This window comes from Loxodonta africana, chromosome 4 (assembly GCF_030014295.1).
Source record: "Loxodonta africana isolate mLoxAfr1 chromosome 4, mLoxAfr1.hap2, whole genome shotgun sequence".
Classification (NCBI taxonomy): Eukaryota; Metazoa; Chordata; class Mammalia; order Proboscidea; family Elephantidae; genus Loxodonta; species Loxodonta africana.
In genome coordinates, this window is record NC_087345.1 from 84,711,764 (window position 1) to 84,739,524 (window position 27,761).

Here is a 27,761-nt window from a genome sequence, read left to right on the forward strand (position 1 = left end):
AGAAAATTGATGTTGTTAAGGTATACCTGTACCTACGGCCATTGATTCGATTCCAACTCATAGCGACCCTATAGGACATAGTTGAAATTCTCCATAAGATTCCCAAGGAGTGGCTGGTGGATTCAAACCACTGACCTTTTTGGTTAGCAGCCAAGCTCTTAACCACTATGCCACCAAGGCTCCACAGATTATTTAAATAAATAAATAAGGTTATAAACTTCAAAGAGAAAATGTCTGAGGCCTTTGATCCATTCCCTAAAAATTAACAAAAAAAAAATTTACTTAGTTGAGAGTGATATAAATCTTTTAAATGAGTCCTTGAAAGCTTTCTTAACTTGATTATTCCTCAGGGTATAAATAAACGGGTTCAATGTTGGTGAAACAGAAGAAATAAGCAGTGAAACCACTTTATTAATAATCACTTCTTCCTTTGCTGTAGGATTCATATAGATGAAAAAGCACGTGCCATAGGTGATGGAAACCACAATCATGTGGGAAGAACAAGTTGAAAAGGCCTTTTTCCTTTGTTGGACAGAGGGGAATCTAAATATTGTCCTGATGATACTACCGTATGACAGAACTACACAAGTAAGAGTCATATTTAGGGTCAGCACAGCACAGACGATAACTGTCTGTTCTATAATCCATGTATCCGAGCATGAGATTTTCACAAGACGAAAGGCATCACAGGCAAAATGGTCAAGCACATTAGAGTCACAAAATTCCAGCTTTAAACACAGGCTTAGTAGTGGGACTATTACACAAAAACCAGCCATCCAAGAACAGTTAATGAGAATCCTGCAGACTCTGCTGCTCACAATTGTCACATAATGCAAGGGTTTGCAGATGGCCACATAGCGGTCATAGGACACGGCAGCCAGGAGGAAAAATTCTGTGGCTCCACAGATGTCAGTAAAAAACACTTGGCTCATACAGGCATTATAGGTAATGACCTTGTCACCCGTTGCTATGTTATACAGGTATCTGGGGATGCAAGCAGAGGTGAATGAGATCTCTAAGAAGGAAAAATTTTTTAAGAAAAAGTACATAGGTGTTCTCAGATGGGAATCCACAAAGGTGAGGGTGATGATGGTCAGGTTCCCAGTTACACTCAATATGTAGGTGAGAAAGACAAAGACAAAAATCAGAACCTGCAGCTGAGGGTCATCGGTCAGTCCCAGCAGAATGAATGATGTTACCGTGCCGTTTCTCATCACTGACTTCTGCCTTCTGCCTAATCTGCATCTGCTGTTCAGAGAAATTTTATTATAAATTATTTTAACTGTTCAAATATTCAACATACTTAGCCTTTTATTCTTCATTACTTTATGTGCTTATTTTTTTTTTACATTTTACTTTCATCCTCTGCTTAAGATTTTCCCATGAAACTAAAATAGATTGCTGATGAGGTATAATTTTATGAGTAGCAATTAGTGCTCTTTGACTATCAAGAATTGTTTCCTATTCACAAACTAAATCACAAAATTTTACCATTGCTTTCATGTATGTCTTGACATTTGAGTCTTTTATGAGCTTTTTAAACAATACTAATACATAACAGATAACCTGGGCTCACTATATGGTCTCCAGAACAGAGCTTGAGGTCTTCGTTCCAAAAAAAAAAAAGATTTATGTTTGCTACTTTACTTTTAGGACAAACGTGTTCTGTTCATGCAAACAACCCTAAGTCCTGTGGTTTCATCCAACACAATCCAGCTTTTTTTCTGTTTAAGTTCATTACCTTTACAGAATATGCACATTACATTTATTGCTGACAAAATGCTGATGGCCTTCTCTTCCTTCCGTGATCTTCCAGTCAAATGAATTATTTCTCTCTTTTTGCCACTGTTGCCTAATAATAAGATAGTTAAGCCAGAAGCCAAGAACCTTTAGATTCTGAGGTTGTGATCAACTGCTCTACAGATTTTTCTTTGGCTTCAACCATTAATTACACCAGTAGAGACTCAAACATTTCCAATATACAATCAATATCTCTAGGCTTGAAGTCTTCTGATATCAATGAATAGAAAAAAAAAATTCTTTCTTGTGTACCCAATTTATTTATTTTATAAGCAGTTTCACTTTACCGCTTAACTTCTGTGTCCTTACTAAGACAGGGGCAGAGTTAGCTGTGATGATTTGCCCTATACACAGTGTTCCTGAGAGGGAGAAGATTCACTCACCGAGGCTCATGATTTAACTGAAAGTTAGAATAGTTTTATGGAATTCATCCTCTCATTTAGCAAAGATCAACTATTTGTATTAAATTGAGACGTAGAAGAGTTATTTTTATTTTTTGCAGTCCACCTCTTTCTCCAATCTTCTAATTTCTCAGGTAACATGTGCATTACTGTGAAACCTTACCCAACCCTTTAAAATTTGAGCATCATTCAGTCATTAAAATGTGTTTTTCCCCCCATCGAGATAATGTCGTTATTTTGTTGTTGTTTGGTGCTGTTCAGTGGACAACTTACCATATAATAAAGTTAATATACAGATTGAAACTAAGTGTAACTAATTGATTTTTTATTCTCTCTTTCAATCAGATGTTCAAAATGAACACAGGAATCTGTAATGAGATGCTGCCACTTTGGCCAATATGTTAGTCTTTTTTGGGGGGAGGGGGAGTACAGGAGCATGCTTATATACTACTATACATACAAAGATATTTTACTATTTTTATTTTGCTTGAATGCATAGCCAGAGTTGCCCTTGATATTTCTTATATTAAATTAGATGCGCATTTATTTGTATCTTATGCATAAAAACCTCCAAAACCATGACATTTTTCTATACAAGACAGATTCATTCTAAAAAGTGACATTTCATACCTTGGATACATAGAAAAATTATAAATTATCCTTGAATTTCATTTTATTTTCCAGAGAAAAATATGACCTAGATGCTACAGAAGAAATTACAATCAAAAAGGCAAACTTTATCATACTTACTTTTCTGTTAGTAAATCAGAGTTTCTCTTGGTTGTTTAAACATAGCAATATTAAAACTGCAATGTGGAAAGTGATATTTTTATGAAGACATTTGCATCTTTATATTCACTGGTATGTCTATCAATGCATAGAACTCCCAATAATTTCCAGCCCAAGATATTGGGCAAACTTCCTAATAATGCACTTAGTGCTCTTATCAGCTCCCAGTATATTCTTACTATCTCCATCATTGAATAGAAAATAAATTATCTCTAAGGGCTAGACTATGTCAGGAACTTTATCCACTGTTGGAGGAGACGACACTCTAAAACATCATGAGAGTGAGAAATGATTATACAATGTAAAGCATAAACCTTTTTATTTTTTTAATTGTTGAACATGCCATAAAGTGAAAAAAAGAAAGGGTCCCTGGTGGCCTACATGGAAGAGTCATTAATGAATTTTCTGGAAAATAAAATTTGGCAAAAAAAACAAGTATCACAGGCTTCAGGAGGACTGTGTCCTTGGAGATAGGAGGATAATACAGCAGTACCAGAAATATGGTACGAGGATAAGTATATTATTTAAATTACATAGTTAATTAAAAAAACAAAAAAACCTTACATTTACTAAGGCATTTGGGATATTTTACATTCTTTATTATATGAATAGAATCCTTTATTAGATTAATCCTTTATTATCATTGGACAATTTTAATCAGATAAGCAAAAGGAAAAGTTTATGCAATTATATAAGGCTTCTGCTTACATTATAGACCTTATCTTTCCACGTTTTTATTTCTTCAAATTGTTGTTGTTAGGTGTCCTCAAGTCAATTCCAACTCATAGTGACCTTATGTACAACAGAATGAAACACTCTCTGGTCCTGTGCCCTCCTCACAATTGTTGTTAGGTTTGAGCCCATTGTTGCAGCCATTGTGTCAATCCATCTCTTTGAGGATGTTACTCTTTTTTATTGGCACTCTCCTTTACCAAGCACGATATCTTTCTTTAGGACCTGGTCCCTCCTGGTAGCATGTCCAAAGTACATAGGACAAAGTCTTTCCATCCTCGATTCCAAGAAGTACTCTTGCTGTATTTCTTCCAAGACAAAATTGTTTTTTTCTTCTGGAAGCCCATGGTATATTCAATATTCTTTGCCAACACCATAATTCAAAGACATCAATTCTTCTTTGGTCTTCTCAATTCATCGTCTAGCTTTCACATGCATATGAGACGATTGAAAATATCATGGCTTGGGTTAGGTGTACCTTAGTCCTCAAAGTGATATCTTTGCTTTTTATCACTTTAAAGAGGTCTTTTGCAGCAGATTTGCTCAATGGGGTATGTCCTTTGATTCCCTGAGGATGCTTCCATGGGCATTAATACATTATATACCTTACCTTTCCAAGTTTTTATTTATTCAAATACACCATTCTATTATAGCTCCCTCACACTTCTGTCAGTTTATTGAGCTGTGGGGGCTCAGGTATTGCTGTGATGTAGGAAGCTATGCCATCAATAACAAAATACTAGCAGGGTCACCCATGGTGGAGAGGTTTCAGCTCAGCTTCCAGACTATGAAAGACTAGGAAGAAGGGCCTGGTTGTCTACTTTTAGAAAAAAAAAAAAAAAAAAACATTATCCAGTGAAAACCATATGAATATCAGTGGAAGACTGTCTGATACAGTGCTGGAAGAAGAGCCCCTCAGATTGGAAGATACTTAAAAGACAACTGGGGAAAAGTTGTCTCCTTAAAATGGAGTCGACCTTAATGATTTGAAGGGAGTCAAGCTATCAGGATCTTCATTTGCTGATGTGGCATGGCTCAAAATGAGAAGAAATAGCTGCAAACATTCATTAATAATCTGAAAGTGGAATGTATGAAGCATGAACCTAGGAAAATTGGAAATTGTCAAAAATGAAATGGAATGCATAAACATCGATATCATAAGCATTAGTGAGCTGAAATAGACTAGTATTGGCCATTTTGAATCAGACAATCATATGGTCTGCTATGCCAGGAATGACAAATTGAAGAGGAATGGTAACCTGTTAATCGCCCAAAAGAACATTTCAAGGCCTATCCTGAAGTACACTGCTGACAATTATAGGATAATATCCATATGCCTACAAAGAAGACCAGTTAATATGACTATTATTCAAATACTCACCAACAACTAAGGCCAAAGAGGAAGAAATTGAAGACTTTTACCAACTTCTGCAGTTCTGAAATTGATCAAATATGCAACCCAGATGCATTAATTACTGGCCATTGGAACACGAAAGTTGGAAACAAAGAAGGGTTGGTAGTTGGAAAATATGGCCTTGGTGATAAAAACAACGCTGGAGATCACATGATAGAATTTTACAAGGCCAACAACTTCTTCATTGCAAATACCTTGTTTCAACAACATACATGGTAACTATACACATGGACTTCACCAGATGGAATATACAGGAATCAAATTGATTGTCTCTGTGGAAAGAGATGATGGAAAAGCTCAATATCATCGGTCAGAGCAAGGTCAGTGCAAGAGATCATCAAATTCAAGTCTCAAGTTGTAGTACTGAAGGATCGTACAGGGAAAACACTAAATGATGCAGGAAGCGTCAGAAGAAGATGGAAGGAATACACAGTCACTGTTCCAAAAAGAATCTGTTGACATTCAAACATTTCTAGTGATAGCATGTGATCAAGAACCAAAGGTACTAATGGAAGAGGTCCAAGCTGCACTAAAGCATTGGCAAAAAACAAGCCTCCAGGAACTGATAGAATACAAATTGAGATGTTTCAACAAAAGGATGAAGGGCTGGAACTGCTTACTTGTCTATGCCAAGAATCTGGAAGACAGCTGCCTGGCCAACCGACAGGAAAAGATCCATATTTGTACCCATTCCAAAGAAAGATGATCCAACAGAATGTGAAAGTTATCTAACAATATCATTAATATCACATGCAAGTAAAATTTTGCTGAAAAAAAAAATAAGCCAAATAAAAAATGAGCAAAGGGTTTGAACAGATGCTTCACCAAAGGAGACATTCAAGTGGCTAACAGATACATGAGGAAATCGTCATAATCACTAGCCATTAGCGAAATGCAAAACAAAACCACACTGAGATAACATCTCACCCTGACATTACTGGCACAAATCAAAAAAAACGAAAATAACAAATGTTGGAGAGGATGTGGGGAGACTGGAACTGTTATGCACTGCTGGTGGAAATGCAAAATGGTACAACCATTTTTGAAGATGATATGGTACTACCTTAGAAAGCTGGAAATAGACATACCATATGATCCAGCAATCCCACTCCTTGGAATATATTCTACAGAAAAAAGAGCCATCACATGAATAGACATATGCACACTCATGTTCATTGCAGCATTGTTCGTAGCAGCAAAAAGATGCAAACGACCTTGATGCCCATCAACAAATGAATGAATAAACAGACGATAGTACGTACACACAATGGACTAGACACAATGATAAAGAAAAATGATGAATCTGTGAAGCATCTCACAACATGGATGAATCTGGAGGGCATTATGCTGAATGAGATAAGTCAACCACAAAAGGACAAATATTATATGAGACCACTACTATAAAAATTCATGGAAAGGTTTACACACAAAAAGAAACAATCTTTATGTTTACAAGGGAGGGGAGGGGAGGAAGGGAAAAACACTAAATAGACAATAGCCAAGTGGTAACTTTGGTGAAGGGTAAGACAGTACACAACACTGGGGAAGCCAGCACAACTTATTGAAGGCAAGGTATGAAAACTCCATAGGCACATCTAAACTTCCTGAGGGACCAGATTACTGGTCTGAGGGCTGTGGGGACCATAGTCTCAGGGAACATCGAGCTCAGTTGGCATAATATAGTTTATAAAAAGAAAAAACTAAATAAAATAAGGTTTTGCTGAAGATCATTCAAAAGCGTTTACAGGAGTATATGGAAAAGGAACTGCCAGAAAATCAAGCCGGATTCAGAAGAGGTCATGGAGCAAGGGATATCATTGCCGATGTCAGATGGACCTAGGCGGAAAGAGAAGAATACCAGAAAGATCTTTACCTGTGTCTTATTGACTATGCAAAGGTATTCAACAAAGGTATCATTAACAAATTATTGATAACATTGCAAGAATGGGAATTCCGGAACACTTAATTGTACTCGTAAGGAACCTGTACACAGATCAAAAGGCAGTTGTTCAGATAGAGCAAGGGCATATGGTGTAGTTTAAAGTCAGGAACGGTGTGCTTCAGGGTTGTATCCTTTCACCATACCTATTCAATCTGTATGCTGAACAAATAATCTGAGACGCTGGACTATACGAAGAAAAACATGGCATCAGGGTTGGAGGAAGACTATTAACAACCTGTGTTATGCAAATGACACAACCTTGTTGCTGAAAGTGAAGAGGACTTGAAGCACTTACTGATGAAGATCAGACTACAGCTTTCTGTATGGATTACACCTCAACATAAAGAGATCAAAAATCCTCACAACTGAACAAATAAGCAACATCTCTGTTTGTAGAATAGATTGAAATTTTCAAGGATTTCGTTTTACTTGGATCCACAATCAACACCCATGGAAGCAGCAGTCAAGAAATCAAAGGACACGTTGCATTGCAAAAGCTGCTGGAAAAGATCTTCATAAAGTGTTAAAAAGCAAAGATGTCACTTTAAGGGCTAAGGTGCACCTGACCCAAGCCATGATGTTTTCAATCGCTTCATATGCATGTGAAAGCTGGATAATGAATAAAGAAGACTGAAGAATTGATGCCTTTGAATTACCGTGTTGGTGAAGAATATTGAATATACCATGGCCTGCCAAAAGAACTAACAAATATGTCTTGGAAGAAGTAAAGCGAGAATACTCCTAAGAAATAATGAGAGGGAGGCTCCACCTCACATACTTTGGACGTGTTGTTAGGAAGGATCAGTTCCTGGAGAAGGACATTGTGCTTGGTAAAGTATACGGCCAGTATAAAACAGGAAGACCCTCAAAGAGATGGACTGACACTATGACTGCAACGGTTTGCTCAAGCATAACAACGATTTTGAGGATGGCGCAGGAGCTGGCAGTATTTTGTTCTGTTGTACATGAGGTTGCTACGAGTCAGAATGGACTCGAGGGCACCTAACAACAATAACAACAATGACAACATATTATAGCTATTCTTCATAAATACATAAACATTTACAACTATATTTTTTAATTGGATACAAAAATATGCTCTTATATACTTACATACAGCTTAATTTTTCACATAATGTCGTTTAAAATTTTTCTATTGTTTAAATATTAATAAAGTTGTCTGATTATTTTACCTTTTATTTAACAAATGCCTGCATTAAATTTGTAATTTTTTCATCTTTTGTAGTTACCAACCATTCTAACTAAAGCATCTCACTAGTATTATTTTCGTATATATGTGAGAATAATTGATAGAAGTGAAATTTCTTGGTCAAAATTTTGTTTCATATTTATAAATTTTGCAGAATCTCATAAAAGACACAAGATTAGTTTACGTCAAACATTTCCTATTAGTATTAATTAATTAGTGAATATCATTTTTATTTTCAAATCTATTCATATTTTGTTCTTTTAAATATGTTAAATACATGTTTTAAGATTCTAAGTCTTTAAAAATGTCAGTGCTCATTTTTGGCATATGGTTCATGGTTTTATACCATCAAATCTATCATTTTTTTTCTCTTTAATTTTTAATAGCATTATTGAGATATAATTGGCAGTCAATAAACTGCATATATTTGAAGTGTATAGTTTGATAAGTTTTGACATTCATACTCCTAGAAAGTATACCACAGTCACCATAATGAATATATGTACCATTTCCAAATGTTTTCTTGTGTTCCTTTTTTAATTCCTTTTCTTGTCCATTGTCCATCTGCCTACTGCTGCCATTCAGCCAATGACTGATCTGTTTTCTGTCACTATAGCTGAGTATGTGTTTTCTAGAATTTTATATAAATGGAATCATACAGTATGTATTCATTTTTTTGGCTAGTTTTCTTAGTGTACTTTTTGATGTTCATCTGTTATTGCATGTGGTTATAATTCATTTTTCTTTCTGACAAAAAAAACCCATTGTGCAGATCCAACAATTTTTTTTTACCTAGTTCCTGTTGATAGATATTTGACTGTTCAATTTTTTAGGCCGTTACTTATAAAACTGTTATAAACATCCATGCATTAGTCTATGTAAGAACATATCATTTCACTTCTACTGGGTAAATGCATAGCTCTGGAATGGCTGGATCATATATTTAACTTTTTAAGAAACTGCCAGTTTTCTAAAATGATTTATGATTTTACATTTCTATGAGCAGTGTAAAAGTGTTCTAATTGTTCCACTTTTTTGAAGCGATCTGTCTTTAACTTGCAGACATTCTGGTAGGTATGTAGTGGTATTGCGATTTTAATTTTCATATCTAATAGCTAATGGATTTGTGCTGCCAACATCTTGGTTAGCAGCCATAGCTTGCCTTAGCTCTTAACCACTGCACCACCAGGGCTCCAACAGCTAATGATTTTGGGAATCCTTTAATGAGTTTATTTGCTGTCTGCACATCTCCTTTGGTGAAGTATCTGTTCAAATCCTTTGCCTTTTTGTTCATTGAGTTGTGTGTTTTCTTATTATTGTTTTAAGAGTTTTTTTTTTTTTTGTAAATACATTCTGGGTGCAAGGCCTTTATCAGACAGATGATTTACAAATATTTCCTCCCAGTTTGTGGCATATCTTATTCCCTTAATACTGTCTTTTTAAGAACAAGAGCTCTTAAATTTGATGAATTGCATTTCCCTAAATTTATTAATGGATCATGCTTTTAGTTGTATCTAAGAAATTTTTGCCTAACCCCAACAACGACAGCCTCTTATATTTTCTTCTACAAGATTTACACTTTAGGTTTTATATTTAGGTCTGTGATTTGTTTCGAGTTAATTTTTGTAAAGAGTACTAGGTATGAATTGAAGTTTACTTTAAATGTATATGAATGTCCAATTCTTTCAGCATCATTTGTTGAAAAGACTATCATTTTTCCAACAAATTGTTTTTTCCTCTATAGAAAACCAGTTGACCATAAATGCAGGTTTTTTTTTTTTTTTTTTTTCCCGGAATCTTAATTTTTTTTATTGATTTATTTGTCTACCTTTATACCAATATCACGCTCATGATTTTTGTAGCTTTATAGTGTTAATATCAGATAATGGAGGTCCTACAACTTTGTTCTTTTTCAAAGTTAATTTGGTTATTCGGGATATTTTACATTTCTAAGGGGCAGTTCTGCTGTGTCCTATAGGGTCGCTATGAGTCAGAATCGACGTGACCGCAGTGGGGTTTTTTTAGCGGGTTTGTATGAATTATGTATTTAGCTTCTTGATTTCTACAAAAAAAAATTCCTGTTTGGATTTTGATTAGTATTACATTGAATCGATAGATTGATTTGGAAAGCATTGAACTTTTAACAATATTTCATCTTTATATCCATGAAAGTTGATGTATCTCCATTTATATGACTCTTTTTAAATTTTTCTCTGTTAAATTTTCAGTTTTGTGTCCAGCTCTTTCACATCTTTTCTCAATTTAGTCCTAAATGTTTCTTATTTTTATTGCTACTTTTTATTTCTCAATTTCTGGTTTATTGTTGCCAGAATATACAAATACATTTGAATTTTATACGTAGATTTTTTGTGTCTTAATGTTCTCTATAAAGAAAGCTATGTTGCTTGAGCTTAACATTCCTATGCTTTGTGAGTTGGGGAGGGGAAAGAGTTACCCCTCCCAGTTTTAATTCACCAAATTCCTGCCTTTATCCATTGTGTACCACCTGGAAGCGTTAGTTACACCAAAAACCAAACCCATTGCTTTTGAGTTGATTCCTACTTACAGTGGCTCTATAGGACAGAATAGAACTGTTTCATAGAGCTTCCAAGGCTGTAATCTTTATGGAAGCAGATTGCCACTTCTTTCTTCTATGGATCAACCTGTGTGTTTGAACCACTGACTTTTCAGTTAGTAGCCAAATACTTTAACCACTATACCCCCAGGGCTCCTGGAAGTAGTAGTTATTGGTGGTCAATTCCAATAATCATTTCTATTTCTTGGGATATGCAGCTAGCAATATAACCCTTTGAACATTAATCCAAGAAGAAGGAGATAGATAAATTATTAATTTATTATTAATTAAATCTTTTAGTAAAATAAATTAAGGGAAGTTCCTGAAATCATGAGTTTGAATTGAAAATATCACTGTAATTTCACATATTAATATAATAAAAATCACATAAATATAATAAAAATCACATACTCTAGCTTTATTCACTGAAAGGGCCTAGAAATAATGGCTAACCAAATATCAGCAAGCACTCCTAGTGTCCATATTGTGGCTTTCAAATGCTATTTCCAACTAAAAGTAACCATGTCTTTTGGAAAAATGGCTAGTTTTAGTCTAGGAACTGGAAATGTATTAATTTCCTATTGCTTCTGTGACAAATTACCTCAAATCAATTAATTTTTTTATGGTTCTGGATGTGTGAGGTCTAAAATGGCAAAAGATAATTTACAAAGTTCATGTTCTGCGTCTTAGTAAAGTGAGTAGCACCTTGGGTCTTAAAAGCTTGTGAGTGGCTATCTAAGATAAAACTATTGGTCTCTACTAACCAAGATGAAAAGAGTAAGAAGGTAACAAAACGCTAAGAGAAGAAACAAGTCTATAAGGATGATACCCTACATGAGCCACGGCCATATCTTCCCTGAGACCAGAAGAACAAGATGATGCCTAGCTACCACAATGGACCATTCTGACCAGGGTCACAATAGATGGTTCCAGATAGATGGAGAGAAAAATGTAGAACAAAATTCAATTCCTTAAAAAATCCCAGAATAGCTGGGCCAGTTGAGACCAGAGGACTCCCTGAGACTATTGTCCTGGGATACTTTTTAAATCTTGAACCTAAAATATCCCCAGAGATCATCTTTTAGTAAAAGAACAGTGACCCACAAAATAAAGGATATTCCCATAAGAATGGCACTCTGCTAAAAAAAACATCTGTATGAGACCAAAAGGTAAACACTTACTCCAAAACAAAGATGAGAAGTCAAAGGGGCAGGGAAACTACAGTACTGGAAAAAAAAAAAAAAACAGAATACAGCTAAAGAGAATGTTGACACACTGAAAAGCATAACTAATGTCAATAAGCATTTTGTATGTTAATTGTCCAGTGAAAACCTAACTTGCTGTGTAAATTTTCACCAAAAACAGACTAAAATATTTTCGAAAAAAAAGTTTGAATTTTTTTTTTCTATTGTAGTGAGTGAGATAATTCAATAGATCAAAACTCAAATCTTATCTCTTCGAATCTTCGAGTGATGTAGTCAATATTAACAGACTGGTATGGATATTATTACACCAGTGTCCCTGCTCATACAAGCATTCATAGAGGTTTTTCTTTTTGCACTTTTCGTTTATTGTAACTGAATTAGTATCACCATTAAGAAAATATCCGGAAACTAATTTTTTTTTTTAACTTGGCAACAGATATTTGACATTCCACAATGGACTCAAACATAGCAATGCTTGTGAGGGTGGCGCAGGACCAGGCAACATTTTCTTCTGTCTTACACGGGATCCCTATGAGTTGGAACCAACATGACAGTACATAACAACAAGAATCATTCAGTAGGTGGAAATCCATCTAAAAAAAATGTGTGTTCTCACCCAACTATATATACCCAAGCCCATATGTACAAATAGGACAATATGATCAATGTTTTGTTTTGATATTTTTTGTCTCATTCCACCATTTTTTCTCTCTGATTGGAACATTTATTTCTGCTGCGGAAAACCCAAATTAAAACCTGTCTTCCTTCAATATCTTACATCTTGGTGAATACAAATAAAAGAATAGAACTTTAATAAATGAATAAGAGAATAAACATTTCTATAATACATATATACATTTACACAAGCATAAAAAAATGCTTATATTATAAATTAAGAATATTGATTGCCATCCTTCTGTTTAAATTATTTTTTTTTCTTAAAAGATTTTATAGTTTTTAATATGTGTTCTGTGTCTTTTATGTTTAATTTATTCTCTTGGCAATTAAATGTTTATAATATTTATGATAGAAATAATATTTGCTCATTGATTTCTAGATGCTTATTGGTATTATACAGAGTCTATTATTTTTAAAAACATTTTCCATTTGTTCAGCCAGAGTACCAAATTCTCCTATGAACTCTACCAGCTTCCTATTGGAGTTTCTTGAGTTTTCTGTATATGTAAGAATGACTTCAACGGGAAAAGGATATGTCACAACCAATTTTAAGGCACCATCAATTGTAAGACATGCTACCATTTTATGTACTACTAACTGAAAGAAAATATTGCCAATTAAACTCTGAACTATGTCAGATTCTATTCTATGGTGACACATCTCCACTTTAAAGAAATAAAATGTGAATAAAATAAGACTATAATCACTTAAATGCAATAATCTCATGTGTTAGTTCCCATATTTATATTGATCATTTTTTCTTCTCATCTTGTTTCATTTCCAAGATCTTCCAATGAAATAGCGAATATTTTCATCTGCTTTTTTATTCATTCACATTCATTGGGATGGGGCTTATCTACTCTGTTGGACTTTTCAGAGAATGGCTTTTGAATTTGTTTAACTTATTTAAGTGATTTAATTTTCTATGTTCAGTAAGTTACAGTTCCCAGTTCTATTTTTTACTTTCTTTCACATTTATTGGAATAAGTTCTTCTGTTTTGCTCTAGTTTATAATTTTTGTAAATAATGAATGTATTTATGACAACAGAAATCCTTCTGAGTATAGCTTTTTCAATGTTCCAAATAATTCATAACACAGTGTCTGCATTTCATTAGATTCTGGATAGTAATTAGTTAATTAGAAGTGAATACCTTAATTTCCAATGAATTATATTTTTGTGGATTTTCAATTTTTTATAACTGATAATTTAGATTAGTATGAGAAAATATGGACCACAAAAGTTTAACTTGTGATGAATACACTTGAGAATATTTTTTCCCATGATACATAGCCTTAGCAGCAGACAATATTTTTCAGAAATAAACATTTAATCTTTCTGTGAAAATGAGCCTGGGTTTACCCATTAGGAAAGCCAAAATTTGACAGTTTTGACTTTGTTATTGAGTCTTTCCAAGTGCTCTCACCACACTGGCCCTGAGACTTTAATCCTAAATCTCTGGGATCCACAATGCAATCCTCTCCCCACCCCACTCTCACTCTCCAGCCTATGATCGCTTGAGCAGCTGCCAGTCAATTTACAGGTTGTTGCTCTGTATTTAAAAATTGCGTCTTTATTTACGACACCATCAATTTACAACTTTGCAATGCTTTCGGCTATAGACTCAAAGGAATATTTCATTAAATTTAATTCAGCATTGCCATATGTTTGTAATAGCAATATTTCAGGTTTCCCTAATTTTCTGATTTCTCAATAGGGAAAGTACTATTATTTTCTTTCTAAACTATTCATATTTTTTGTTATGCCATTATTCATCTTATTAGAGTCCTTACATAAAAAAAAAATTACTCTTATTTCATGTGTTTGGGTATCATTACTATACATATTTGAAAAGAACAATGAATTTTACCCTACAGTTTCCAGACTAGAGTAATGGGTTTTTTATCTATACATTTTTTTAATTTTTATTGTGCTTTAAGTGAAAGTTTACAAATCAAGTCAGTCTCTCACACAAAAACCCATATACACCTTGCTACATACCCCCAGTTGCTCTACCCCTAATAAGACAGCCTGCTCCCTCCCTCCACTCTCTCTTTTCATGTCCATTTCGCCAGCTTCTAACCCCCTCTACCTTCTCATCTTCCCTCCAGGGAAGAGATGCCGACATAGTCTCAAGTGTCCACCTGATCCAAGAAGCTCACTCCTCACCAGCATGCCTCTCCAACCCATTGTCCAGTCCAATCCCTGTCTGCAGAGTTGGCTTTGGGAATGTTTCCTGTCCTGGCCCAACAGAAGATCTGGGGGCCATGATCACCACGGTCCTTCCAGTCTCAATCAGTTCCTTGATCCGGTCTCTTTACGAGAATTTGGGGTCTGCATCCCACTGTTCTCCTTCTCTCTCAGGGGTTCTCTGTTGTGCTCCCTGTTAGGGCAGTCATCGGTTGTAGCCAGGCACCATCTAGCTCTCCTGGTCTCAGGCTGATATATGCTCTGGTTCCTGTGGCCCTTTCTGTCTCTTGGGCTCGTAATTACCTTGTGTCTTTGGTGTTCTTCATTCTCCTTTGATCCAGATGGGTTGAGACCAACTGATGCATCTTAGATGGCTGCTTGTTAGCATTTAAGACCCCAGACACCACGCTTCAAAGTGGGATTCAGAATGTTTTCTTAATAGATTTTATCATGCCAATTGACTTAGATGTCCCCTGAAACCATGGTCCCCAAACCCCCGCCCCTGCTGCGCTGGCCTTCATAGCATTCAGATTATTCAGGAAACTTTTTGCATTTGGTTTAGTCCAGTTGTGCTGACCTCACCTATATTGTGTGTTGTCTCTCCCTTCGCTTAAAGTAGTTCTTATTTACTATCTAATTAGTGAGTAGCCCTCTCCCACCCTCCCTCCCTCCCCCTTCTTGTAACCATCAAAGAATATTTTCTTCTCTGTTTAAACTGTTTCTCTAGTTCTTATAATAGTGGTCTTATACAATATTTGTCTTTTTGCAACTAATTTCACTCACCCTAATGCCTTCCAGATTCCGCCATGTTATGAAATGTTTCACAGATTCATCACTGTTCATTATCGATGGGTAGTATTCAACTGTGTGAATATACAGTAATCTATCCATTCATCCTTGATGGGCACCTTGGTTGGTTCCATCCTTTTGCTACTGTAAACAGTGCTGCAATAAACATGGGTGTGCATACATCTCTTCATGTAAAGGCTCTTATTTCTCTAGGATATATTACAAGGAGTGGGATTGCTGGGTTATATGGTAGTTCTATTTCTAGCTTTTTAAGGAAGTGCCAAATCAATTTTCAAAGTGTTTGTACCATTTGACATTCCCACCAGCAGTTTATAAGTGTTCCAATCTCTCCACAGGCTCTCCAGTATTTGTTGTTTTGTGTTTTTTGTATTAATGCCAGCCTTGTTGGAGTGAGATGAAATCTCATTGCAGTTTTTATTTGCATTTCTCTAATGGCTAGTTATTGTGAGCATTTCCTCATGTATCTCTTAGCTACCCGTAAGTCTTCTTTAGTGAAGTGTCTGTTCATATTTTTTGCACATTCTTTAATTGGGTTATTTCTCTTCTTGAAGTTGAGTTTTTGCAGTATCATGTAGATTTTAGAGATCAGCCGCTGATTGCAAATGTCATAGCTAAAAACCTTTTCCCAGTCTGTAGGTAATCTTTTACTCTTTTGGTGAAGTCTTTGGATGAACATAGGTGTTTTATTTTTAGGAGCTCCCAGTTATCTAGTTTTTCTTCTGTATCGTTAATAATGTTTTGTATACTGCTTATGCTGTGTATTAGGGCTCCTAACATTGTCCTTATTTTTTCTTCCATGATCTTTATTGTTTTAGATTTTATATTTAGGTCTTTGATCCATTTTGAGCTCATTTTTGTGCATGGAGTGAGGTATGGGTCTTGTTTCATTTTTTTGCAGATGGATATCGAGTTATGCCAGCCTCATTTGTTAAAAAGACTGTTCCCCATTTAACTGTTTTGGGGCCTTTGTCAAATATCAACTGCTCATATGTGGATGGATTTACATCTGGAATCTCAATTCTGTTCCATCGGTGTATGTATCTGTTGTTGTACCAGTACCAGGCTGTTTTGACTGCTGTGGCGGTATAATAGGTTCTAAAATCAGGTAGAGTAAGGTCTCGCACTTTGTTCTTCTTTTTCAGTAAAGCTTTACTTATCCAGGGCCTCTTTCCCTTCCATATGAAGTTGGTGATTTGTTTTATCATCTCATTAAAGAATGTCGTTCGTATTTGGATTGGAATTGCATTAAATCTATAGATCATTTTTGGTAGAATAGACATTTTTATGTTAAGTCTTCCTATCTGTGAGCAAAATATGTTTTTCCAATTGTGTAGGTCTCTTTTGGTTTCTTACAGAAGTGTTTTGTAGTTTTCTTTGTATGTCTTTTACATCTCTGGTAAGATTTATTCCTAAGTATTTTATCTTCTTGGGGGCTACTGTAAATGGTATTGATTTGGTGATTTCCTCTTCAATGTTCTTTTTGTTGGCGTAGAGGAATCCAACTGATTTTTGTATGTTTACCTTGTATCCCTATACTCTGCTGAACTCTCCTATTAGTTTCAGTAGTTTTCCTGAGGTTTCCTTAGGGTTTTCTGTGTGTAAGATCATGTCCTCTGCAAATACAGATAATTTTACTTCTTCCTTGCCAATCTGGATGCCCTTTATATCTTTATCTAGCCTGATTTCTCTGAATAGGACCTCCAGCACAATGTTGAATGAGAGCGGTGATAAAGGGCATCCTTATCTGGTTCCGGATCTCAAGGGAATGCTTTCAGGCTCTCTACATTTAGAATGATGTTGCCTGTTGGCTTTGTATAAATGCCCTTTATTATGTTGAGGAATTTTCCTTCTATTCCTATTTTGCTGAGAGTTTTTAATCATGAATGGGTGCTGAATTTTGCCAAATGCCTTTTCTGCATCAATTGATAAAATCATGTGATTCCTGTCTTTCGTTTTATTTATATGATATAAAAATTTTAAAAAAATTGATTACATTAATTATTTTGCTAATGTTGAATGATCCCTGCATACCTGGTATGAAATCTCACTTGGTCTTGGTGAATTATTTTTTTGTTATGTTGTTGAATTCTATTGGCTAGAATTTTGTTGAGGATTTTTGCATCTATGTTCATGAGGGATATAGGTCTGTAATTTTCTTTTTTGCTGTTGTCTTCACCTGGTTTTGGTATCAGGGATATGGTGGCTTCATAGAATGAGTTCGGTAGTATTCCATCCTTTTCTATGCTCTGAAATACCTTTAGTAGTAGTGGTGTTAACTCTTCTCTGAAAGTTTGATAGAATTCTGCAGTGAAGCCGTTGGGGCCAGGGCTTTGTTGTTGTTGTTGTTGGGAGTTTTTTGATTATCTTTCAATCTCTTCTTTTCTTTTGGGTCTATTTAGTTGTTCTACCACTGTTTGTTTTAGTTTAAGTAGGTAGTGTGTTTCTAGGAAATCATCCGTTTCTTCTAGGTTTTCAAATTTGTTAGAGTACAATTTTTCATAGTAATCTGATATGATTCTTTTAATTTCAGTTGGGTCTGTTGTAATATCGCCCTCATTTCTTATTTGGCTTATTTGCTTCCTCTCCTGTTTTTCTTTTGACATTTTAGCCAGTGGTTTATCAATTTTGTTGATTTTTCATTCAAAAACCAGCTTTTGGCCTTGTTAATTCTTTTGATTGTTTTTCTGTTTTCTATTTCATTTAGTTCTGCTCTAATTTTTATTATTTGTTTTCTTCTGCTGTCTGAGTGTTTCCTTTGTTGCTGTCTTTCTATTTGTTCAAGTTGTAAGGATAATTCTTTGATTTTGGCCCTTTCTTTTGTATGTGTGCATTTATTGATATAAATTGGCCTCTGAGAACCGCTTTTGCTGTGTCCCAAAGATTCTAATAGGAAGTGTTTTCATTCTCATTGGATTCTATGAATTTGTTTATTCCATCCTTAATGTCTTCTATAATCCAGTCTTTTTTGAGCAGGGTATTGTTCAGTTTCCAAGTGTTTGACTTCTTTTCCCTGCTTTTCTTGTTATTGATTTCCACTTTCATGGCCTTATGGTCAGAGAAGATACTTTGTAATATTTCAATGTTTTGGATTCTGCTAAGGCTTGCTTTATGACCTAATATGTGGTCTATTTTAGAGAATGTTTCAGGTGCACTAGAAAAGAAAGTAGACTTGGTTGCTGTTGGGAGGAGTGTTTTGTATATGTCTACAAGGTCAAGTTGGTTGACAGTGGCATTTAGATCTTCCGTGTCTTTATTGAGCTTCTTTCTGGATATCCTGTCCTTCACTGAAAGGGGTGTGTTGAAGTCTCCAATTTCAATGCTGATAGAGTTTCTTTTATATATCTTGCAGCCCTATCATTGGGTGCATAAATATTTAGTATGGTTATATCTTCTTGGTATATTGTCCCTTTAATCATCCTTCCTTATCCTTTACGATTGGTTTAACTTTGTCTGTTTTATCAGAAATTAATATTGCCACTCCTGCTCTTTTTGATTGTTGTTTACTTGATATATTTTTTTCCATCCTTTGAGTTTTAGCTTGTTTGTGTCTCTAAGTCTAAGGTGTGTCTCTTGTAGGCAGCATATAGACGAATTGTGTTTTTTAATCCATTCTGCCACTCTCTGTCTCTTTATTGGTGCATTCAGTCCATTTACTTTCAGTGTAATTATGGATAGGTACGAATTTAGTGCTACCAATTTGATGCCTTTTTTTGTGTGTTGTTGACAGTTTCTTTTTCCCAATTAATTTTATGTGCTGAGTAGATTGTCATCATATATTGTCCTTTCCTCATAGTCGTTGTTGTTGATTTTGTTTCTGCTGAGTCTCTATTTTTTCTTGTATTTTATTTTGATGAGTAGGATAGTTTGTCTCCTTTGCAGTTACCACATTATTTACCCCTAGTTTACTAAATTTAAACCTAAATATTATTTCTTTGTATCACCTTATCTTCTTCTCCATATGGAAGATTTATAACTACATCTCTTAGTCCCTTTTTATTGTTTTAATGTTGTCTTACATAAACATTGCTGTTACTCTGTTTTGGGCTTTTTTTTTTTAACCTTGGTTTGTTTTTCTGATTTCCCTGTCTGTGTTGACTTCTGATTGCTCTGCCCAGTGTTCTAGTCTTGGGTTGATACCCGATGTTATTGATTTTCTAATCCAAGAACTCCCTTTAGTACTTTAGTATTACTTCTAGTTTTGATTTGGTTTTTACAAATTCCCTAAATTTGTGTTTATCTGGAAATGTCCTAATTTCAGCTTCATATAAGAGACAGTTTTGCTGGATATATGATTCCTGGCTGGCAATTTTTTTCCTTCAGTTTTTTTTAAATAAGTCATCCTGTTGCCTTCTTGTCTGCATGGTTTCTGCTGAGTAGTCCGAGTTTATTCTTATTGGCTCTCCTTTGCAGGTGACTTTTCGTTTATCCCTCGCTGCTCTTAAAATTCTCTCTTTATCTTTGGTTTTGACAAGTTTGATTATAATATGTCTTGGTGACTTTTTTTAATATCTACCTTATGTGGAATTTGATCATCATCTTGGATAGATATCTTCTCATCTTTCACATTATCAGGGAAGTTTTCTGCCATCAAATCTTCAACAATTCTCTCTGTATTTTCTGTTATCCCTCCCTGTTCTGATACTTCAGTCACTTGTAGGTTATTTCTTTTGATAGAGTCTCACATGATTCTTAACGTTTCTTCATTTTTTAAAATTCTTTTTTCTGATTTTTCTTCAGATATATTAGTGCCAACTGATTTATCTTAAAGTTCAGAAAATTTGCCTTCTACTTGCTCAATTCTGCTCCTCTGACTTTCTGTTGAGTTATCTAATTCCGTAATTTTATTGTTAATCTTCTGAATTTCTGGTTGCTGTCTGTCTGTGGATTTTTCCAGCTTATTAAATTTTTCATTATGTTCCTGAATAACCTTTTCAATTTCTTCAGTTGCTTTATCTGTGTGTTCCTTGGCTTGCTCTGCATATTGCCTCATTTCCTTCCTGATGTCTTGAAGGGTTCTGTATATTATTCTTTTGTATTCTGCCTCTGTTAATTCCAGGAGTGCACTTTCATCTAGAAGATCTCTTGTTTCTTTGTTTTGAGAGCTTGTTGAGGCGATCATGGTCTGTTTATGTGACTTGATATTGACTGTTTTCTCTGAGCCATCTATAAGTTATTGTATTATTTTATGTTTGCTTACTGTATTGTAGCTTCTTGCTTTGTTTCGTTTTGATATGCCCAAATGGGTTGCTTGAGTCAGCAAGCTTGATTATTTTTGCCTTTGGAGCTCTGATGTCCTGTCCCCTGATGGCTAGAGCTGTTATCAGGTATATCAGTCTAGGAGTCCATTCACATTTTTTTGTATGAATTCAGCTCAGCTGTCCAGGTAGCTGATCATCAAGTGTTTGGTACAGGCTGTGTACTACAGTCTTAGAGTGGCAGGGGTGATTGGTGTAGGTACCTGTATCTGGTTGCAGCAGGGAGTCACACTCTGAACAATTCAGGGGACTGAGAATCGTCCCCCACATGTCTCTGAGGAAAGTGTGTCTGTGCTCCCTAGAGCATAGAGGTGGGTGGGTTCTTCAGACTACCATGGGCACCCAATGTTTTTGGCTGTAAGGGCTGGGAGGTGCCAGTTATCCCTGGGCCCCTGTCACGGGTGGCTGGGTGACCTGAGTGGAGCCACCAGTCCTTAGGCCCCTGATGTATGTAGGTGAGGACCCTGTTTAGTAGGCAAAGCAATGCCTACATCAAACACCCAACTCTCTGCCGCACAGGCGAGATGGTTGGAGTCTGCCAACAAGGGCCTGTTCTCCTGAAATAGGCCCATATAGGTTCATGCAGAGGGAAAAGGTACTCAAAGTCCACAGACTGTTTATGCCTGGACAGTGGCCGCTTCTGTCCTGAGCTCCCCCAGTTAGTGGAGCTGGCAAATATGTATTCTCCCAATCGCAAATTTTTCCTTCTCCAAGGCTGGGAGGATGGCCCTAGGTGCTCAACTGGGCCTATCTCTGGTCCAGGGAATTCAGCCACTGAAGCTGACTTGGTAGCAGGGGGCAGGGTAAAATATACCCAAGTACTTAGCTTTTGCTGAGGACGTTATTCTTCTCTGGTTCTGGATGTGTGAGTAGGCTGTGTGGCTGGCTGCTTCTCCCTGAAGAAACTGTGGACAGATGCTAGTACCAGCCCGCTGCCCCCGCTCCAGGGAACGGTGCCTGAGGGCTCCCCACGATTCAGGTCTGATAGCTCCTCTCTGCTTCTGAACTCTCTCTTCTTCCACCTTCCCCTCAGTTTGTTTTCTAACCTTGCCTTTGATGCTCAGAGCTCCTAGCTTTTGATAAATATACTTGTTTCACTTATTTTTTCAGGTGTTTGCTGTAAAGAAGGCTTGCCAGAAACATCTGCCTCTTCCGCCATCTTGGCTCCACCTCCTCCAGCTTTTGTTATATCTTAAACAATGAAGTTGATTTCATTCCCCAAAAATTAGTTTTTTTTAGAAATCTGTTTGCATGTTCTCTTAATGAGTTGCAAAAATATGTTTTAGATATTGCTTTGGAAAACAAAGATAAGAGAATCTCTTAGCCAGGGTTTATGGAAGCTATTTTAAAGAAGTGTTGAGAAAATATATGTTTCTAAAGGTTGTTATTGTTGCTAGGTGCCATTGAGTCAGCTCCGACTCATTGTGACTCTATGTGCAACAGAAGGAAATGCTGCTCAGTCCCTTGCCATCCTCACAATTGTTATGCTTGAGGCCCTTGTTGCGGTCACTGTGTCAATCCATCACATTGAGGGTCTCCTTTTTTTCACTCTCCTTCTACTTTACTAAGCATGCTGTCCTTCTCCAGGTACTGGTCCCTCCTGATAACACGTCCAAATTATGTGAGACATAGCTTCACAATCCTTGCTTCTGAGCATTCTGGTTGTACTTCTTCCGAGGCAAATTTGTTCTTTCTTTTGTCAGTCCATGGTATATTCAATATTCTTTGCCAACAGCACAACTCAAAGGTGCCAATTCTTCTTCTGTCTTCCTTATTCATCTTTCTGTGCTTGAATGCATATGAGGTGATTGAAAACACCACGGATTGGGTCAGGGTCACCTTAGTCTTCAAGGTGGCATCTTTGCTTTTTAACACTTTGAAGAGGTCTTTTGCAGCAAATTTGCCAATTGCATACGTGTCTTTTGATTTCTTAATGGCTGCCTCCCTGGGTGTTGATTGTGGATCCAGGCAAAATGAAATTCATTATAACTTCAGACTTTTCTCCTTTTATCATGATGTTGCTTATTGGTCCAGTTGTGAGTGTTTTTATTTCCTTTATGTTGAGTTGTAATCCATACTGAAGGCTGTGGTCTTTGATATTCATCAGCAAGTCCTTCAAGTCCTCTTCACTTTCAGCAAGCAAGGTTATGTCATCAGCATTACCCAGGTTGTAAATAAGTCTTCCTCCAATTCTGATGCCCCGTTCTTCTTCATATAGTCCAGCTTCTTGGATTACTTGCTAAGTATACAGATTGAATGAGTATGGTGAAAGGATACAACCATGACACACCTTTTCTGACTTTAATCTGTATAAGCTCCCCTTGTTCTGTTCAAACTACTGCCTCTTGATTTTTATAAAGATTCCTCCTGAGTACAATTCAGTTTTCTGGAATTCAAATTCTTTGCAGTGTCATCCATAATTTGTTATGAAACACACAGTTGAATGCCTTTGCATAGTCAATAAAATACAGGTAAACATCTCTCTGGTATTCTTTCCTGTCAGCCAGGTGTCCATCTGACATCACCAATGATACCCCTGGTTCCATATCCTCTTCTGAATGCAGCTCAAGATCTATTCTGAAGCACAACACTGTCAGTGACAGGATAATATCCATACACCTACTAGGAAGACCAGTTAATATGACTACTATTAAAATTTATGCCCCAACCACTAAGACCAAAGATGGGGAAATTGAAGATTTTTACCAACTTCTATAGTCTGAAATTGATCAAACGTGCAATCAGGATGCATTGATAATTACTGGTGATTGGAATGTGAAAACTGGAAACAAAGAAGAAAGATAGGTAGTTGGAAAATATGGCCTTTGTGATAGAAAAGATCTCATGATAAAATTTTGCAAGACCAGCAACTTCATTGCCCATACTTTTTTCCACCAATATTAATGGCAACTATACACGTGGACCTCGCCAGAGGGAATACACAGGAATCAAATTGACTATATCTGTGGGAAAAGACGATGGAAAAGCTCAATATCACCATTCAGAACAAGGCCAGGGCCTGACTGCGGGACAGGTCATAAATTGCTCATATGCAAGTTTAAGTCAAAGCTGAAGAAAATTAAAACAAGCACACAAGAGCCGAAATGCCACCTTAACTATATCCCACCTGAATTTGGATACCATCTCAAGAATAGATTTGACACATTGAACACTAATGACTGAAGACCAGACAATTTGTGGGATGACATCAAGGGCATCATTCATGAAGAAAGCAAGGGGTCATTAAAAAGTCAGAAAAGAAAGAAAAGACCAAAATGGATGTCAGAATAGACTCTGAAACTTACTCTTGAATGTTGAGTAGCTAAAGGAAAAGAAAGAAATGATGAAGTAAAAGAGCTAAACAGAAAATTTCATATGGCACCTCCAAGAGACAAAGTAAAGTATTATAATGAAATGTGCAAAAACCTGGAGCTAGAAAACCAATAAGGAAGAATATGCTTAGCATTTCTTAAGCTGAAAGAACTGAGGAAAAAATTCAAGCCTCAAGCTGCAACATTGAAGAATTCAACGGACAAAATATTGAACAATGCAGAAAGCATCAAAAGAAGATGGAAGGAATACACAGAGTCACTATAACAAAAAGAACTGGTTGAAGTTCAACTATTTCAGGAGGTCGAATATGCTTATTAACCAATGGTACTGAAAGAAGCAGCCTGAGCTGCACTGAAAGCATTGGTGAAAAACAAGTCTTCAGAAACTGACAGAATACAAATTGAGATGTTTCAACAAACAGATGTAGTGCTGGAATTGCTCACTTGCCTATGCCAAGAAATTTGGAAGGCACCTACCTGGCCAACCAAATGGAAGAGATACATATTTATACATATTCTCCAAAAAGGTGAACAATATCATTAACATCACACTCAAGTAAAATTTTGCTGAAGATCCTCAAGTGGCTGAAGTACAGGTTATTAAAAAAATAAAAAGGTTATAAACTTCAAGGAAAAATGTCTGGGCCATTAATCTGTTCTTTTAAATTAAAAAGATTTTTTTTTCTTTTACTTAGTTGAGAGCGATGCAAGTCTTTCAAAGGAGTCCTTGAAAGCTTTTTTAACTTGATTATTCCTCAGGGTATAAATAAAAGGATTCAAAGTTGGTGAAGCAGAAGAAAAAAGCAGTGAAACCACTTTATTAATGGTCACTTCTTCCTTTGCTGTAGGATTCATATAGATGAAAATGCACGTGCCATAGGTGATGGAAACCACAACCATGTGGGAAGAACAAGTAGAAAGGGCCTTTTTCCTTTGGTGGACAGAATGGAATCTAAATATTGTCCTGATGATACTACCATATGACAGAACCACACAAGTAAGAGTCATATTTAGGGTCAGCACAGCAGAGATGTTAACTGTCTGTTCCACAATCCATGTAGTTGAGCATGAGATTTTCACAAGGGGAAATTCATCACAGGTAAAATGGTCAAGCATGTTAGAGCCACAGAATTCCAGATTCGAACAAAGGCTTAGTAGTGGGATTATTACACATAAACCAGCCATCCAACAACAGATAGTGAGAATCCTGCAGGCTCTGCTGCTCATGATGGTCACATAATGCAAGGGTTTGCAGATGGCCACATAGCGGTCATAGGACATGGCGGCCAGGAAGAAAAATTCTGTTGTTCCACAGATGTCAGTAAAAAACACTTGGCTCATACAGGCATTATAGGTAATGACCTTGTTACCTGTTGCTATGTTATACAGGTATCTGGGGATACAAGCAGAGGTGAATGAGATCTCTAAGAAGGAAAAATTTTTTAAGAAAAAGTACATAGGTGTTTTCAGGTGGGAATCCACATAGGTGAGGGTGATGATGGTCAGGTTCCCAGTTACACTCAATATGTAGGTGAGAAAGAGGAAGATAAAAATCAGAACCTGCAGCTGAGGGTCATCAGTCAGTCCCAGAAGAATGAATGATGTTACTGTGCCGTTTCTCATCACTGACTTGTGCCTTCTGTCTAATCTGCATCTGCTATTCAGAGAAATTTTATTGTAAATTATCTCAACTGTTCAAATATTCAACATATTTAGGCTTTTATTCTTCATTACTTTATGCGTTTAGTTTTTTATATTTTACTTCCATCCTCTGCTTAGGATTTTTCAAAGTAACTAAAATAGATTGTTGACAAGGTATAATATTATGGGTAGCAATAACGTCCTTGGACTCTCAAGAAATCTTCCCTATTCACAGACTAAATCACAAAATTTCACCATTTTTGCTTTTTTGTCTTTTCTCGACACTTGATTCTTTATATTATTATTTTTGTAAACAATGCTAATCCATAACAGATAACCCAGGCTCACTATATAGGCTCTAGAGCAGATCTTGAGGTCTTTGTTCCAAAAAAAAGATTTTTGTTTTTTGTTTTGCTTTTAAGACAAGCCTGTATTATTCCTACAAACAACCCTAAGTCGTATCGTTCCAATCAACACAATCCAGCTTTTTTTGGCTTAAGTGTGTTACTGAATGTGGACATTACATTTATTGCTGACAAAATGCTGACAGCTTTCTCTTCCCTCCGTGATCTTCCAGTCAGATGAATTATTTTCTGTCCATTGTTGCCACTTTTGCCTAATAATAAGATATTTAAGTCAGAGGTCAAGACCTTTAGATTCTGAGTTTGTGATAATCTGCTCTAGAGATTTTTCTCAGGCTTGAACCAGTAATTACATCAATAGGGATTCAAAAGTTTCCAATATGCAATCAGTATGTCAAGGCTTAAAGTTTTCAGAAATCAATGAATAGAAAAAAAAATTATCTTTGTGTACCCGATTTATTCGTTTTATGATCAGTTTCATTTTATTGCCTAACTTTCTGTGTCCATACTAAGATAGGGGCAGAGTTCGCTGTGATAATTCACCCTATACGCAGTGTTCCTAAGACAGAGAAGATGCACTGACCGAGGCTCATAATTGACCTGAAAGTTAGGACAGTCTTATTGAATTTAATCTTTCATTTACCAAATATCAATTATTTATATTAAATTGAGATGTAGAAGAGTTCTTGTTATCTTTTTGCCGTCTACCTCTTTCTCCCATCTTCTAATTTCTCAGATAGTGTGTACATTACTGTGAAACCTTACTCAACCCTTTAAAATTTGAGCATTGTTCAGTCATCAAAACATATCTTTTTTCCCCAATATATTGTTGTTATTTGGTGCTCTCAAATCCACAACTTACAATGGAATAAAGTTAATATGCAAATTGACACTAAAATCTAAGTAACTGATTTTTGATTATTCTCTCTTTTAATCAAATGTTCAAAATGAAGACAGGAATCTATAATGAGATGCTGCCACTTCAGCCAGTATGTTACTCTTCTTTTTAGGGGTCATAGAGTACAGGGGTATGCTTATATACCACTATACATACAAATATAGTTTACTATTTTTGATTTTGGTTGAATGCATAGCCAGAGTTGCTCTGAATATTTCTTATATTAAATTAGATACACATTTGTTTGCATCTTATGCATAAAAATCTCCCAAACAATGACATTTATCTCTACAAGATAAAGTCATTCTAAAAAGTGACATTGCATATATTGGATACATAGAAAAAATAAATTACCCATGAATCCATTTCATTTTTCAAAGAAAAATATGACCTAGAATGCTACAAAAGGAATTACAATCAAAGAAGCAAACTTTATTATACTTGCTCTTCTGTTAGTAAATTGGAGTTTCTGTTGGTTGTTTAAACATAGAAATATTGAAACTGCAATGTGGAAAGTGATATTTTTAT

The 27,761-nt window shown here is 35.9% G+C and overlaps 2 protein-coding genes across 2 annotated transcripts; both read right to left on the reverse strand.

Moving 5' to 3' along the window:
• Positions 1–276: 276 nt before the first annotated feature.
• On the reverse strand, positions 277–1,825 carry LOC100666705 (olfactory receptor 6C2-like). Its single transcript, XM_003405532.3, has one exon. It carries the CDS (start codon positions 1,212–1,214, stop codon positions 279–281), a length of 936 nt encoding a protein of 311 aa, XP_003405580.2. The 5' UTR covers positions 1,215–1,825; the 3' UTR covers positions 277–278.
• Positions 1,826–25,019: 23,194 nt separating this feature from the next.
• Positions 25,020–26,055, reverse strand: LOC135231390 (olfactory receptor 6C2-like). The gene has a single exon (XM_064285263.1). It carries the CDS (start codon positions 25,953–25,955, stop codon positions 25,020–25,022), a length of 936 nt encoding a protein of 311 aa, XP_064141333.1. The 5' UTR covers positions 25,956–26,055.
• Between the last annotated feature and the right edge of the window lie 1,706 nt (positions 26,056–27,761).

Bases quoted from the DNA above. Each gene is read 5' to 3' on its own strand.
- LOC100666705 (XM_003405532.3), bottom strand. From the start codon at position 1,214: ATGAGAAACGGCACGGTAACATCATTCATTCTGCTGGGACTGACCGAT.
- LOC135231390 (XM_064285263.1), bottom strand. From the start codon at position 25,955: ATGAGAAACGGCACAGTAACATCATTCATTCTTCTGGGACTGACTGAT.